This window comes from Epargyreus clarus, unplaced genomic scaffold (genome assembly GCF_041222505.1).
Source record: "Epargyreus clarus isolate Ecla_fem2 unplaced genomic scaffold, WU_Ecla_fem_2.2 ptg000031l, whole genome shotgun sequence".
Taxonomy (NCBI): domain Eukaryota; kingdom Metazoa; phylum Arthropoda; class Insecta; order Lepidoptera; family Hesperiidae; genus Epargyreus; species Epargyreus clarus.
Window position 1 is genome coordinate 10272877 of NW_027332236.1, and position 14947 is coordinate 10287823.

General features: G+C 37.4%; 1 protein-coding gene across 1 annotated transcript in view; it reads right to left on the bottom strand.

The window, feature by feature from the left end:
* LOC140754657 (uncharacterized) overlaps window positions 1-14947 on the bottom strand; it is a 52618-nt gene that overhangs the window by 15848 nt on the left and 21823 nt on the right. The window contains exons 20-30 of the mRNA XM_073089678.1: window positions 14479-14630; window positions 13842-13971; window positions 13328-13458; window positions 12985-13147; window positions 12333-12425; window positions 11244-11318; window positions 10024-10180; window positions 8420-8532; window positions 7641-7769; window positions 6176-6355; window positions 1260-1402 (exon numbers count right to left, since the gene is read on the bottom strand). Of these exons, the coding sequence (XP_072945779.1) occupies window positions 1260-1402; window positions 6176-6355; window positions 7641-7769; window positions 8420-8532; window positions 10024-10180; window positions 11244-11318; window positions 12333-12425; window positions 12985-13147; window positions 13328-13458; window positions 13842-13971; window positions 14479-14630 (1466 nt within the window). The remainder of the gene's footprint in view (window positions 1-1259; window positions 1403-6175; window positions 6356-7640; window positions 7770-8419; window positions 8533-10023; window positions 10181-11243; window positions 11319-12332; window positions 12426-12984; window positions 13148-13327; window positions 13459-13841; window positions 13972-14478; window positions 14631-14947) is intronic.

The following is a 14947-nucleotide window of genomic DNA, read 5'->3' on the forward strand; positions in this document are numbered from 1 at the left end:
CGATGAAGTTGATGATGCCTTTATTTTTTTTCTTTTTTATAATATAGGTAGCAGTCGAGCATGCAATCCACCTGATGGTAAATTGTACCGCCCATGGACATCTCGACGGGTCCTACGTATACTGGTACAAGTAGCAAAATGTCTAAAACTTTTTTATTGCATCATTCGTACTTAAATAACCCATTCTTTAATATCCTGAAAAAATATTTTCCAAAAATCAATAAGTTTCGGAGATAAAAACGTGTAAACTGTTGCAAATAATACTATTTTGCGCTAAAGGACTGTGAATACTGATGTAAGTCCCTTATACTAGTCTACGTGGTCCCGAACTGCGCGACGCTCGAATGCAAGTGAAGGTTACACCAGTAAGCTTGTTGCGACGCTACCGGCGCGCACGCGTCATACTGTTGTAAGTGGAAAGAGTATTGCGTTATTTTTATTCTATTTTCAAAGAAATTTTTAGGCCATAACCACGTTAACACGATGAAGCATAAAATATACAAAGCTACACAAATGCAAGCACAGCTATTTTCCAAAGTTTCAAAATTAATTAAAAATTATAAATGCAGTTTTTTTCAAAAGGATTCAATTATACCATTTTATAATTTTAACTATGTACGTTGAATAATGTTAAAGTTACACGCATCAGAACATTCAAATTGCTCTACTGAAAGTTGTGAAAACGCACTTGCACCAGTTTACGTAGGACCCGTCGATCTGTAATCCACCCCAGATATTCCTAGCTGAGGTCGACCACAGATGCGCAGCCAACCCTGAGGACTAAGCTGGAACGTCTCGGAACAATATGTCTCCCTAACGTATACCGTTAACAAAATTAAGTTGTCATCTAAAGCAACCGTGCATGCAAATTAAATTGTCAAATTCTTAATATTAAAATAATTTGATACAATTCTAGTCATCTAAAATGAATTTCACATAATTAGTTGTACTTAATTAACATTAATTTGTTGTTCTTTCAGCGCTGTGGGTAGGTGTTTTAACCCCTCATGACATAATGCTGAGTTTGTTGCCTTTCGCGATTGTTGCAGCGCATAGTATTTTAATAACACTAGGTAATTACCTTCTTTGTTTTTTCCCCTTTTTATTTTATTGTTAACTTTTTTTTATTTTTGTTTTTGTGTTTGTGTCCTTTTTTAATTTATATTTTGATTTTCTTTTTGTATATTTAGTTTTAAAATTGTACTGTATGCTGCAATTGTCTTGTATAAATGATATTATTATTAGTAATTGAAACTTACTTGGCATAATTAATAACTTCCTCAGAACGTGCTTTTTTCTCCGCTGAAGGTTTTATTCCCGAAGGAACGGCCAGATGAGTGGTGACGGAACTGAAGTCTTCTGTAGCATCTAGCAGGCGAGAGGCCAGAGGAGTTATTGTATTCTGAAATATCAAAATAAAATTCAAGTAAGCAAAATTAAAAAAAAAACATGATCTGTACAAAGATAGAAAAAAAAGAACTTTATTCAAAAAACATTTTCAAAGCAAACTTAATTCTATTTGTTCTTTAAAATTTAAGAATTTAAACGTGGGTTGCACCATGTCACTTTAACATTAACAAACACCTCACCAGCAACCAAACTACGGTTAGAATTGGATTATATAACTTTAACGTGTACGAAAGCCTAACTAAACGTTAAATCGATAGTTAAAAAATAATTTGTTGCACCATTTTAGTTGAGGTTGAACTTGTAATTAACACTTAACATTATCCGCTCGATTTCGATCAGTTAAAGTTATTGTACATGTTAACAGCCGTATCTGTCAACGTCGACTATAAATTGTGGTGTCATTGATTTAAGTCCTTACTAACACACTGTGGTGAAAACGCCATAAAAGATTTATATGATTAAAACATATGTCACTCATATACTATTGCTAATGTCACCTAGTTTTCTGTTTAATAAAACCTTTAATATTCGGGTTTATCTTATTACAATTTATTAAACAGAAATTATCAATGATTATACAATATGTATCGATTCCTGAAACCAGACAGATTTGATATTGATCCAACGTCGTCCCAAAATGCATCATCGCAGTGGATACATTGGAAAAGAACGTTCGAGAATTTTTTAGAAGAATCTCAAAGAAGTACGTCAGATACTGAAATAAAATTTTCCGAAGAAGTAAAATTAAGGCTATTGATAAATCACATCTCGCCAGCTATATACGATTACATCTCGTCATGCAGTACGTACAACTCAGCTTTATCCACCTTAGAATCAATTTACGTTAAACCTAAAAGTGAAATATTTGCACGCCACAAACTATTTACTCGAACTCAACAACCAGGAGAATCCATTGATCAATTTATTCAGGCTTTGAAGCTATTATCGAAAGAATGCAATTTTAAGTCTGTTTCTGCAGAAGAAAATGAAAAAGATTCTATTCGTGGAGCTTTTATTGCTGGAATGTCTTCATCACACATAAGACAGAGATTATTAGAAAATTTAACTTTGACCTTAGACGAAGCTTATAACAAAGCACGCGCACTAGAGTCGGCCCAAGTACAATCTGAAAGCTTCACTTTTCCACATGTTGTGGCCGTAAATAAGTCTATTTCTATCAGAAATAACTCCAAGCAAAGTGGCCATCAGTCAATACCTGATATTAAAAAAAATAATAAATGCTATTTCTGCGGTGGTTCCTTACATGCTCGTCGGTTCTGCCCAGCTTCAAATACTACTTGTTTAAAATGTGGCAAACAAGGACATTTTGCTAAAGTATGTAGAAGTTTGCCTCCTGTGGCCACAGTAAACGACACAGATGAAATGACTTCTTGTTTAATATCAGCTTCAGTAGGCTTGAAGAAGTGCACTGTTTTGGTCACAGTAAATGGCTTACCTCTTAAGGCCTTAATTGATACAGGTAGCACAGCAAGTTTTATTAATGAGAGTATAGTCAAAATTAACAATTTTCCTGTGCATCCTTGGCGTCAAGCTGTTTCAATGGCAAACTCATCATTTCGTTTTGATATTGAATCAGTATGCATCGCAGCTATTACAATATATAATGAATCTTTTTCTACACCTCTGCGAGTAATGAAAAATTTATGTTCAGATATTATATTGGGTCATGATGTTCTAGAACAATGTTCGTCAGTGGAAATTAAATTTAACGGACCAAGACCAGCCCTACGTGTAGCGGTTCTTAAAGAAGCAGTAATAGAGCCAGTGGATCTATTTCCTCATTTGACATCTGACTGCAAACCAATAGCTATAAAATCTAGAAAATATGCTCCTGATGTTTTTGCATTCATACAAAATGAAGTCCGAAAATTATTGTCCGATGGAATTATAGAAGAAAGTAATTCTCCATGGAGAGCTCAAGCCATCGTGACGTCTGGAACGTATCACAAGAAACGAATGTGTATTGATTATTCTCAAACAATTAATAAATTCACACAACTTGATGCTTATCCTTTGCCAAATATAGAAGATATAGTATCCAGAATATCCAAATACAGATTTTTTTCAAAAATAGATCTTAAGTCAGCGTATCACCAAATTCCTATTCTTAAAAGTAACAGGCCATATACGGCGTTTGAAGCGTGTGGAAACTTGTATCAGTTCTGTCGTATTCCCTTTGGAGTAACTAATGGAGTAGCTTGTTTCCAACGGGCAATTGATAAGATCATCGAAAAATGTAAACTAGAAGGAGTATTTGCGTATTTGGATGATATTACAATATGTGGAAATGATCAAATTGATCATGATGAGAAACTAAAAAAATTCATGGAAGCAGTTGATACATATTCATTAACTGTTAACCAAGACAAATCTGAATTTTCAAAACAGAGTATCAATATTCTTGGTTATAACATTGCTGATGGGACAGTCAAACCGGACCCAGATAGGCTTAAATCACTTCTAGACATGCCTGTTCCTCAAGATTCAGCATCTTTGAAGCGTGCTATAGGGTTGTTTGCGCATTATTCGAAGTGGATACCAGATTTTTCTAATAAACTACATCCTCTCGTCATCACTGAACGATTTCCTCTTGATGAAAATCAAAAAGCTGCTTTTGAATCTCTTAAGGAACTCATAGCTAAATCATCGTTAACTGTAATTGACCCTAATGTACCTTTAACAGTTGAAACTGATGCTTCTGATGTCTCTATCGCAGCCACTCTTACACAAAATGGAAGACCTGTGGCATTTTTCTCTAGATCACTGAGTGATAGTGAAAAGAAATATCCTATTATAGAGAAGGAAGCTTGTGCTATAGTCGAAAGTATAAAGAAATGGAGACATTACCTTCTTGGCCGTCGGTTTTATTTAATAACAGATCAAAAATCGGTAGCCTACATGTTACAGAATAATGCAAGCAAGATTAAAAACGAAAAGATACAAAGATGGAGGTTAGAGCTATCGAATTATAATTTTGATATTATGTATCGGCCGGGATCAGAAAATATTGTAGCTGATGCTTTGTCAAGGCAAACATGTGCTTCAGTCAGAGAGAATCAGCTATCTACACTCCATAATGATCTGGGTCATCCTGGTATAACTCGCTTAACACACTATGTACGAAGTAAGAACTTACCATATTCAACAGATGATGTTAAGAGGATTGTATCACAATGTAGAATTTGTGCAGAAATCAAACCCAGATTCTTAAAGTGTACTGGAACACTTATTAAAGCAACAACTCCATTGGAAAGGTTAGCACTTGATTTCAAGGGGCCATTGCCGTCGAAGGGTAAAAATAAGTATCTTCTAACCATTATTGATGAATACTCGAGATTTCCCTTCGCATATCCATGCTCAGATATGAGCAGTGAAACCATCATAAATTGTTTAAAAGATTTATTCTCTATTTTTGGAATACCTTCATACATCCATACTGACCGAGGTTCAGGTTTCATCTCGACGCAGTTAAGAGAATTTTTAAACAAAAAAGGAATAGCTGTAAGTCATTCCGCACCGTATAATCCTAGAGGGAATGGTCAAATTGAACGTCTGAATGGTACGCTATGGCTTACGATTCGTCTCGTTCTGAGATCCAGAAATCTATCTATTGCAGACTGGGAAACCGTATTACCTGAAGCCTTGTTAAACATAAGATCATTACTTTGTACAGCGACAAACGCAACTCCCCATGAAAGGATGTTTAATCATGCAAGGCGTTATTCTCCTGATCAAATGTTTCCCTCCTGGTTATGTCCAGGGAATAAAGTATACAGACGAAATCCTACACCAAAATCTAAGTATGACCCAATAGTGGACGAAGTCGAATTAATAGAACCTAATCCTTTATACAGTAGAGTACGTTTTCCGGATGGACGAGAGGTAACAACGTCTAATAGAAACCTTGCACCGACAGGTTCTGAAATAGAAGAAGAAGTTGAATTATCATCACCACACTCCTCTCCGCATTCAGTATATTCATCTCCTTTGAGTTCACCTCAAGAACCTATAGTAAGAAGATCAGGAAGAATACGGCGCCCGCCATTATATTTTCAAGATTATACAACATAATAATATCAGCGGGGAAGAATGTGATGAAAACGCCATAAAAGATTTATATGATTAAAACATATGTCACTCATATACTATTGCTAATGTCACCTAGTTTTCTGTTTAATAAAACCTTTAATATTCGGGTTTATCTTATTACACACACATAGATCAATGTAATCTTAAATTAAATTGACAAATGACACTACTGACAAATAACTGGAGGCAACACATAATCGTTACATTCCATCGCTATCAAGGTTATAGTTATAATTAGATATAATGCAAACTTTAAACGAACCTACGGTGCAACCTTAAGGTTATTTTATTATAAGGGAGCTAAATTCGTCAACAATGAAATGAAATATAATGTATTGTATAGGCATATGCAGGCGGCAATTACAAATTGTAACTGTAGTAAACTACTACCAGACCGGAACGCGGCTTCGAGTTTCGACTGAGAAGATCAGGTAAAAAACTCAGTAAGTTTGTCTTTTTTCACTTCATTACTCTTACATACTTACTTCATTCTCTTCATTTATTTATTCACTTAATCCCTCTTTTTTTTTAAATGCCATTATTTTTCACATAGAATTAATAAACCACAAGCTAATACGGTAGTATAGTCAAAGTTCTTTCTTACCGTCCCCAGCAATTGATAGGTTGGTGAAGACCAATGATCTTTAATGCTTACCATTTCCCCAGGACCTCTTGTCAAAGCTTCACGAAGATCCTTAGAAGCACATTCCATTTCTTGTAAACTATCCGATACTTCTTTTCTCACGTGCGGATCTCTCATCTTCGCTGCAGCTTCTTGTGTTACTTCTTGCAGTTCGATAATGTACTTATTTATATCGGATTGTGAATAATTTGCCTGAAAAACAAAAAAAAAAACGCTCGATCATTCTTTAAACACTTTTCATAGCGTTTGATCGAGTGCACCAACGATCTAGGGCAAATAATTAGCTTTGCTATTTAATATCGCCAGCTTTTTAGGGACTCTTCTAAGGCACAATAATTTGAATGAAGCTAACCTAACCTAAACTAACCTAACCTAAATTATTTAACTATTTGTTTAATCATAAGTTATTATTAAAAACAATATAGTTTTTGATATATTGTTTTTTTACGTTTTTTTATAAATTACATTAGTATTTTAACTAATGAAATATATGTTATACAGATGTATATGAATAAATGATTTAAAATATATTATTTTTATCCATTCTATGTTTAGTTCGTCTCTATTTAGTATGATCAAGTGCTAAAGCTAAAGTGATGACCTAATATAGCGGGTTTGAATTTCGCCCTTAAAACAAATGTAATTTCTGTTTATTGTAGTACAAAATGTGGAATAAATTTTCTCCCGATGAGCACAAAAAGAGTTTTCCTTCTTAACTGGCGATACATTGACGATTTTTCTGGTGTTATAATCATCATAATGGACGTCTTAATGATTACTTTTCTACAGGTCTGCCTTATCACTAATTTAAAAAAAAATACATGTAAAAGATTATATTGTATGTATTAGTGTATTTGGTAAGAGTGTGTGTATCAATGTGTATATGCGCAAAAAATAAAATTACTGAGTATAAAACATAAAAAAATACATAATGATCAGAATCCTATCGTAAGTTTTATTGTCATATGATATCATACCAAAACAAATATTTCAAATAACTTTGTGATTAGCCTTTTCTGCAAAACTTGCGCCATTTACTAATCAACTTCATGGTGTTGATTTTAGATGTCGGTGTTGGGAATATTCACTTCTATATTTTTCGTTAAAAGTACCAAAAGTATAATCCAATAATAATTATTTCAATACAATACAATACAATACAATACAATACAATACAATACAATACAATACAATACAATACAATACAAAAATGCTTAATTGTACACCAACTAATAAATGACAAATATTCACATACATGGTATGAAAAGTACAATAGGCGGTCTTATCACTTAAAAGCGATCTCTTCCAGACAACCATATAGTTGATGAAAAAAAAAATGCTTTCAAATACTAGAAATATAGGGTAGGGGTGTACAAAAGTACTCATAAAAACATACCAACTCGAATTTATCTGTGAACATATCAGCAGCTAGTGTAAAATAATATTTTTTAAAAGAAATACACTGAGTCACACTTACATCTTCAACAAATTTAGAGCGTATGATTTTCAAACATGCGAGTCTGATTTCGCCGGTAATATTCCGAATACGGGGCACGTTCAAGAATCCCTCTTTGGCAATGTACTGATGTTCTTCAGGAAGCGACAACTGAAACAATATATTTTTTGTTAAATAGCATACTATTAAATAAGATACTTCTTTCTTGAGCTCCAAATCTATAAATTGTAAGCAGATGTTACAGATTCAAATTTTAGGCTTCTTAAAGATTAAAACCTTATTATTACTTCTTTTAGCTATAAAAGGTTATGAAAAATGTGTGAAATCTACCAATTCGCACTTGATTAGTGCATTGGAATATGGCCTAAGGTCTGCCTCTCTGGGAGGAGAACCGTGCCCGGCAGTGGAACACCAGAGAGTTGAGGACGGTTGAGAGTTGAGCCAAAGGGCTGCAATTTTTTTATAATACAGGAGTAGCAGACGAGCATGCAGTCCAACTGATGATAGGTGGCTACTGCCGCCCATGGACACCTGTAATCAACTCCAGATAAGATATTCCTATTAGATATTCCTACCTGAGGGCGGCCACAGATACACTACTATCCCTGAGGACGAAGGTGGAAAGCCTCGGCAAAGTATGTCTCACTTATCACACCCTTCAAACCAGAACAAAGCGGTGCTTAACACTACTGTTAAAAGGCAGAAATAGGTGTGGCGGTGGTACCATCTGAGTCGAATCACAAAGGGTTCTACCACATTTAAAAATGCGTCCAGTCTGTCCTCAGTGGTAGTGTTCTTACCAGATAACCGCATTGAGCAGCATACTCCGCGCTGTGACACACCATGGAGCTTAGATACTGCAAGTGGGCGCTGCACTCCTCCCGACTCATAGGTTCCTCACTTTGTAGAGATTCTGTAGAACAGAAAAGAAAATGTGCGTTAGGTTAGGTTAGGTTAGGTTAGACTCATAGATTCTTCACTTTGGAGAGATTCTGTAGAACAGAAAAGAAAATGTGCGTTAGGTTAGGTTAGGTTAGGTTAGACTCATAGATTCCTCACTTTGGAGAGATTCTGTAGAAGAAAAAAAAATATGCGTTACTGCTGAGGTGGTCGAAATGCGGGGTTCGAGGGATCCGAGGTTCAAATCCCAGGCTCTGCTGATTTTTCAAAGTTATGTGCGTATTACAAAATTAATTATCACTAGCTCTAACGGTGGAAGAAAACATCGTGAGGACAAAACATAAGAAATGAGGTATGTGATCTAGAATACGCACTTGGTCAGCGCGATGGACTATGGCCTAATCCTTCTCATTCTGTGAAGCGACTCATGTGTGAATGGTTGATGATGAGTACTCGTGAGGAGCAAGATGATCGCTTTACATGTAAGTTGGCATTTACACCCTTTTACTGCAACGCAGAACTATGCTAGAAATAGGTGTGGCGGTGATACCTGGTAGAACTACCACCTTGACTCTACCATGTTTCTTTATCATTATCCTTACTAATATTATAAATCCGAAAGTAACTCTGTCTGTCTGTCTGTCTGTCTGGTTGTCTCTTCTTCACGTCTAAACCACTGAACCGATTTTAATGAAATTTTGTACGAAGATAGTCTGAGAGCCGAGAAAGGACATAGGTTAGTTTTTATCCCGGAAATCCCACGGGAACTAGGGATGGCGATCTAATCGATTAATCGGAGAATCGGTCTTTTGGACACAAAAGATCGATTATTTTAATCGATATTAGTAAGAATTGAATCGTAAAATATGCATTTGATCAAGTGATGATCTTTAGCAAAGTTAAAGGTACGAATTTTCAGTTTTATATATGTTAGTATGCTATATTATTTTCTTTTAAACGCGGGCGAAGCCGCGGGCAAAAACTAGTTCAAAATACATGAGACGCCATGTTTTCAAGAGTCGTCAAAACAAAGTTTCCTTAACATATTTTATATACAAGCTCCAAATTACTCCCTACTACCTAGAAGCTACTCCTTGGGCAAGTAATCATATCCCGGCGGAAGTCCCCCTTTTCAAAATGTAATCACAAGATGATAATAAGCAGTGATAGTGGTGGTTAAGAAACTCGGCCTCTCGATCGAGGGGTCCGAGGTTCAAATCCCAGGCACGTACCTCTGGTTTTTTTAAAGTTATGTGCGTATTAGAAATTAATTATCACTTGCTAAACGTTGAAGGAAAACATCTCAAAATCTCAAAGAGAGATATGAGAAGTCTACCAATATCTAAGTACTTGGCCAGCGCGGTGGACTATGGCCTAATCCTTTTCATTATGAGAGGAGACCTGTGCCCAGCAGTGGGACAGTAATGAGTTGTTGATGATGATGAATCACAAAGTTATACAAATCGGTATAAAGAATTGATCCATCTGATAACAAGTAACTCACGCAAATTATTTTGGTTCTCCAACGGTTTCAAGCAAGCCGCATACGTCATGCTGCACGTGGGGTAGTCGGTCTGCAGCAAGCCGAGCTGCAGCTGCAAGTTGCGGGCGATCTCACCGCAGTCGCGCTGCATCCTGTCCTCTGGTAGCGTCACCCGGGACTGGAAAGATATGTGCCGGTAATCACAAGTGAGGTAATCAAATGAATGCTTCAAAACGCCAGCAATATGGTCGTCCTATGCCGCGGCGTGACTTCGCCGCATGGCGCAGGGTTTACGGGCCTCGAGGGATCCCTCCTTACCCGGGCAATCTCCTCAGTGGGTACACTGCCCACCGGTGTTGTGAACTGCCGTGAGGCAGCGGTGCAGCTTTCCTATAAGTGACCTGTGCCAGGCTGCGTGTGCAGATTTTCAGTTCTCCAGGTGATCGGAGGACACCTGCCCCTCGAGTTCACGAGGGAGCGGGCGACCGTCCGGTGATCGAGCGTGGAGGAGTGTGAAACCTCTCAGATGGGTATGTGGCCCATTGTCGGCGCGTGCGTACATACGACGCGCCAACAGGGCCACAAACCTGTCCACGGTTTTTCAAAACGCAAACGACACCAAGATTTGTTGCAGTTTCGACAATACTGAGCAGAAAACACTGTTCCCGAGGAAAAGATGTAAAGAGATTTTGAGGTGCCACCACCAACAGATTATCAATTGATGAGGTTTTTTTTTATAATATAGGCGTAGCAGATGAACATGCAGTCCACATGATAGTACGTGGCTACTGTCGCCCATGGACTGTAATGAGCCCCAGATAGGATTCGATTCCTATGTATGTTGGTGTATGCGCTGCTACCCCTGAGAACTAAGCTGGTACGCCTCGAAAAAGTACCTGTCTCCCTTACCACAACCTTCAAACCAGAATACAGCAGCGCTTAACACTACTGTTAAGCAGAAATATGTGTGGCGGTGGTGCTGCCGGAGTCGAACCACAAAGAGTTCTACCACCTGGAGGATGATGAGTAGCTAGCTAATAAATAGCTGCAATGCAAGGTGTGCATTTGCGACCTGTTAACTTATTCACGCCTGGTATATTTCGCGTAATTCTGCTAGTCCGTTCTGAATATGGAAATGAATCGCGTCGCATAGCAAATTGTATGACTACATCTGCTCGCAACAATTTCAGAGCGGACTAACAGTTTGGCGCGAACTATATGAATATAATAAAGGAACTTACCAATTTAGTAATGGATTCGTTCAGCAAACGACACGCTTCGTGAAGTCTTCTGTGGGTGTCAGGGTGTTGTGGGTCCTGTGGGAATTAAAAATCATTTTGATTATCTAATACCTTTAAACGAGCAATTTTTGTATTTATATTTAGGTATATCAACGATCTCGGAAACGGCTCCAACGGTTTTCTTGAAATCATGTACCTATTTAGGGGGATTCGGTGCGATAAATCGATCTAGCTAGGTTTTATTTTCAGAAAATGTCGTATTTTTGTTTTATTATTACCTACAACACCGAGCAAAACTCGGTCATTCAGGTATTATATATTTATAAGTAAAAGACATGAGTATACCTAACCCGTTTAACATCAATCACAATTTGAAATCTTTGTATTCTTATTGAATTTTCGCCCACCTTAAAATTGTCATACAAAATACAATTTCGTATAGTTATCAATGGACTAAATCCTCTCCAATCTGAGAGGACCCTCGTGCCAAAACAGGTTATAGTCATTAATTTTATACCTAGACCTTAGGCGTGTAAAAGAGTGTAGTTTTACTATTTCCTATTATCTCCTTCTCTTTGATAAGTAAAATAGAAAGATAGTCTACTACTAGACCGTCTTGAAATTGAATGAAGTCACAAAACGCTGACGTTTATTTCGAAGCAAAAACAGTTATACAAATAATATTGTCGTAAGCAGCATAATATGAACTGTCTCGCCACTATTTACGCCCACCTCGGAATACGGAAGTTTATTACTATAACTGGTATTATAATAAATACAAATAAGAACCACAAAATATATTTTAATACCTATATATAGTTATTTTAATTTTATTATGGTAACTTATCATTCTTCATCACCCCAACGCCATCTATTGCTGTGTCATATAACTAAGTATTGTTGAAAATAATAAAATTAATAAAAATAAGTAAAAAATAATGAACATTTGGTGGTACGGAAGCCTCCATGTGCGAGTTCGACTCGTACTTGGCGATTTATTTCTAAGGGGCGTGGCCCCGAGGCCGTGGGCGGTGCCCCACGTCGCCCCGCCCTACGCCCCTCTGTTACTCATCTAAGCTCCTCCCTTACCTGACTTGCTACCTCCGCGGTCTTCAGCAAGTTGTAGGTCGTCGAACACATCGTTTGCGTCGCGTCTTCTATCCTCATCTTCGTTATAGGATCCTGATGGTAAGAGAATAATTTTAACTTAGCAAAGAGTTCTTTGAATAATATGACAATCTCAGTTCGGAGCTTGTATACAGGGTGAATTTTTCAAACGGGCCTTCAGGGCCAAATCCGAAACTATAAGGATTAGCGAAAAATGCTGAAAGGGGTTACGAGGCCAAGGATTACTTTTTTAAAATAACTTTTTCCCTAGCTGGGAATCGAACGAGTTCAATTTGAAAAAAAATACACCCTCTATATTATTCCACTATCTGATAGTGTTGCTTATAAGGATCAAAATCTGGGAAGTAATGATTAATGACTAACCAAAAGGAAAAGCCTCAATTTAAAAAAAATACATATTTTTTCATATTATTTTGGCAGTTAAGTTCCCGCCATTCATCAATTTAAAGCTTTCGTGTATTAACATTTTTTTTTGGCTCAATGTTTCAAATCATTCGAAAGCGGACGTTCTGTTCTCCAAGAATTTATATTTTTATGTCCGACTTAGTTAATGTTATTTTAAGGAACGACGGCATAGGGTACCTTTTAAGGAAAAAAAAGTGCTGTGACTTACGTGAGTGGGAACGGATCTCGCTATGAGCGCGAGTTGCATCGCGACGTCGGCGAGCGCGTGCAGCGTGCGCGCGAGCGACTCGCGCCGGCCGACGCCGAGCTGCACCATGCTCGCCATCGAGCCCAGCTTCTGCATGTGCTGCGAGAGCTGGTGGCTCAGCTCTCTGTGTACACGTTCAGCAATGTCAATCTTTCTCTTATTTATTTATTTATTAACATCACCAACGATTCTCTTCATCTCATCTCTCTCAATGTCTCTTTTTTAGGGTTCCGTACCCAAATCATATATGTATATCATAGTGAAACCACCATCAACTCATTGTTATATTGTCATAGTTACTTACTTCTGGTTCCCGCGCACCACTGCACCTTTAGATGGTAGTAGGAGTTTCTTCAAATCGCTTTCAGTTACCACATCTATGTCTGTACTTTTTTGTACTTCGTCATTGTCATCTTTGTTGAAGCTTTCTATTTCCTGGAATTCAACGTTTGCATTATTATATAGTTTGAACGTCTATTTATTTGATTTGTTCATCGTTTTTCAATCATACGATATGTTACGCGTAGTCTACTTGATGGTAAGTGGCTACTGCCACCCATGGACACTTGTAATCAACCCTAGACAGGATTAGATATTCCTACACGAGGTCGGCTACAGATGCACCGTTTCCCCTGAGGACTAAGCTGGAACGCCTCAGAGAAGTATGTCTCCCTTACCACACCATGAAGATTTTACCACAATATTTCGATATATTGTATATCTAAAAAATCTCATAGTTATAACTTTTGTCAATACCTTTGTCAATAGTACGAGTATCAGTTCTCTAGATACTCTAGAACGCATTCTCAGTAACCAACCTGTATAATTTGATGTGTTATTTCAGCAATTTCACCGTCATCTGCTTCTTGCCAGGTGGCTATGCGTCTGCTGGATGCCAAGGCTTGGGTTTGGAGCAAATGAATTAATTTTTTCAGATGTTCTTCTAGTCTGTAATAAATTTACAAGTTTTTTCAGTACATGGCTGCTGTAAACTACAATTGCATACATATAAATTCACTTAAATAATGATTTTTTAAAAGTAAATATCAAATAACATCTAGTATTTGATACTAAATAAATGATTAATTTTGAAATATCGAAAAAAATAGCTTAATGTAGCACTTTCTTTTATAATATAAAAATGGCAGCCATGGACACCTGTAATCAACCCCAGATAGGATATAGATATTCCTACCTGAGGTCGCCCAGAGATACGCCGCTACCTCTGAGGACTAAGCTGAAACGCCTCAAATAAGTAAGTCTCCCTTATCACATCCTTCAAATTAGAACACAGCAGCGCTTAACACTACTGTTAATAGGCAGAATTATGTGTGGCGGTGGTGTCTCTGAGTCGAAAGGTTCACAAAGGGTTCTACTACCTTAATGTGGGATGGTTAAAAAAGTGGAGAGGAAATGGATCATGATCAATAGCTTCCCGGGAGGACCTTAACTTACTTATACTTCTGTTTGGGGTCCGAAAGATCTGTTTTAGAGCGAGTTTCTAGCAGGTAAGCTGCAAGCGCCGGTGGAATCTTCTCAGCGGCATTCCGATACGCCACCGCGCTGCAAAGAGTTGTCGCTGTCGCCATTGCTGCTGCTGCTGATTCCTGTAATAATAATTATAATATGTTATCTGTAAATAATATTGCGTGCTGAAGAGATCAAATCATTATCATCATCAACCCATTACTATCCTACCGCTGGGCACAGGTCTCCCACAGTCTACCGCTCTGGCGAGGTGCGAATTGGTAGACTTCACATAGGTAGCTTGATTTTTTTAAGATTCAAGTATGTAGGTTTCCTTACGATGTTTTCCTTCACCGTTGGAGCAAGTGATAATTATTTTATAAAACGCACATAATTTAGAAAAAATGAGACGTGCGTGGACCCTCGATTGAAAGGCGGTTTCGACCACTAAGCTATT